Source organism: Pistacia vera, unplaced genomic scaffold (assembly GCF_008641045.1).
Source record: "Pistacia vera cultivar Batoury unplaced genomic scaffold, PisVer_v2 Contig177, whole genome shotgun sequence".
Taxonomy (NCBI): Eukaryota; Viridiplantae; Streptophyta; class Magnoliopsida; order Sapindales; family Anacardiaceae; genus Pistacia; species Pistacia vera.
Window position 1 is genome coordinate 1377509 of NW_022195866.1, and position 1181 is coordinate 1378689.

The window sequence follows — 1181 nt, forward strand, 5'->3', positions numbered from 1 at the left end:
AATGATTAACGCTAAATTAATTAAAACCAAGAATCCAATCTATGAATTTAATAATATGACTGTGCACAGTTTGTTCACTTTTTTGTAATTATATTTTCAATCAATAATATTGTCATTGTTTCTTCTAAGAAAATAAGTCAAATTAAAAAACAAAAAAACTGAGCAGAAAGTAAAAGTATTATGCATACAAAAGACATAATAATAGCTATTAATAGTTACCTGATGACATTTGAATCAAAGCCAGATAGATTGGTAGCTTTTCTCAGAGCACTCCTCCATCTCTGTAACACATCCTGCCTACCCTTAAACCGTTCTTCATGCTTAGCAAATGCATCCCCAAAAATCCCATACTGATTCCTAACATCTGAGGTATCTATATTATAGAAGACTGGCATTACAATCTGACCATACCTGTCCATGCATTCAAGAATCTTTTCGAGTTCTTCAAGGCACCATCTCGAAGAAGCATACCCTTGAGAGAAAATGATCAACGAAATGTTTGATTGCTCAATTGCATTCAAAAGAGATGGAGAAATTTGCTCCCCTCTTTCAAGCTCTTCATCATCCATGAATGCATTGATATGTTTTTGACACAAGGCAGCATAATAGCGCGTATCCGCACCTCTGAAACTAAGAAAAACATCATACTTTTCCTGAGGAGAAGCGGAAGAAGAAGCAACAGCCATTAAGTTCCAGTGATGAGAATTACTTACATCAACAAAAACCTAAAGAGTTAAACCAGCACATCGTATACTTGAGTCTTTCCATCTCTAAGCATTTAAACTTTATCTCCTTTCCTGGAAGATGCCTTTGCCTTTTGCATAAAGAGTTAAACGCATAATTGCAACCCCAAAAACAACCAATAAGCCATTCACATCTGGTGTGATTCTGACACAAATTCATTAGTTCCCACACAAGAAATTTCCCAGAAGTTTCCAAATCATCACAATTCCTAATCTACCCTTCTACATTTCTGGTTTCATCAGTGAAAATTCCCCGGAAGATGCTTCCCTTTTTCTCATTTTTCTTGACTTATTGGGCCGTGAACATTGGGTGTGATTGTGACACTAGTTCAACATAAAAACCTCATGAAATTTCATTCACACCTATTTTTACTAAATTTCTTTGAAATTGTCTCAATGAATTGCTTTTCCTTGAAGTAAAGTGACGGAAAAGTGTGT

General features: G+C 35.2%; 1 protein-coding gene across 1 annotated transcript; it reads right to left on the minus strand.

Moving 5' to 3' along the window:
* Positions 1-215: 215 nt before the first annotated feature.
* LOC116126223 (TMV resistance protein N-like) lies at positions 216-686 on the minus strand. Its single transcript, XM_031411929.1, has one exon. It carries the CDS (start codon positions 684-686, stop codon positions 216-218), a length of 471 nt encoding a protein of 156 aa, XP_031267789.1.
* Positions 687-1181: the final 495 nt, after the last annotated feature.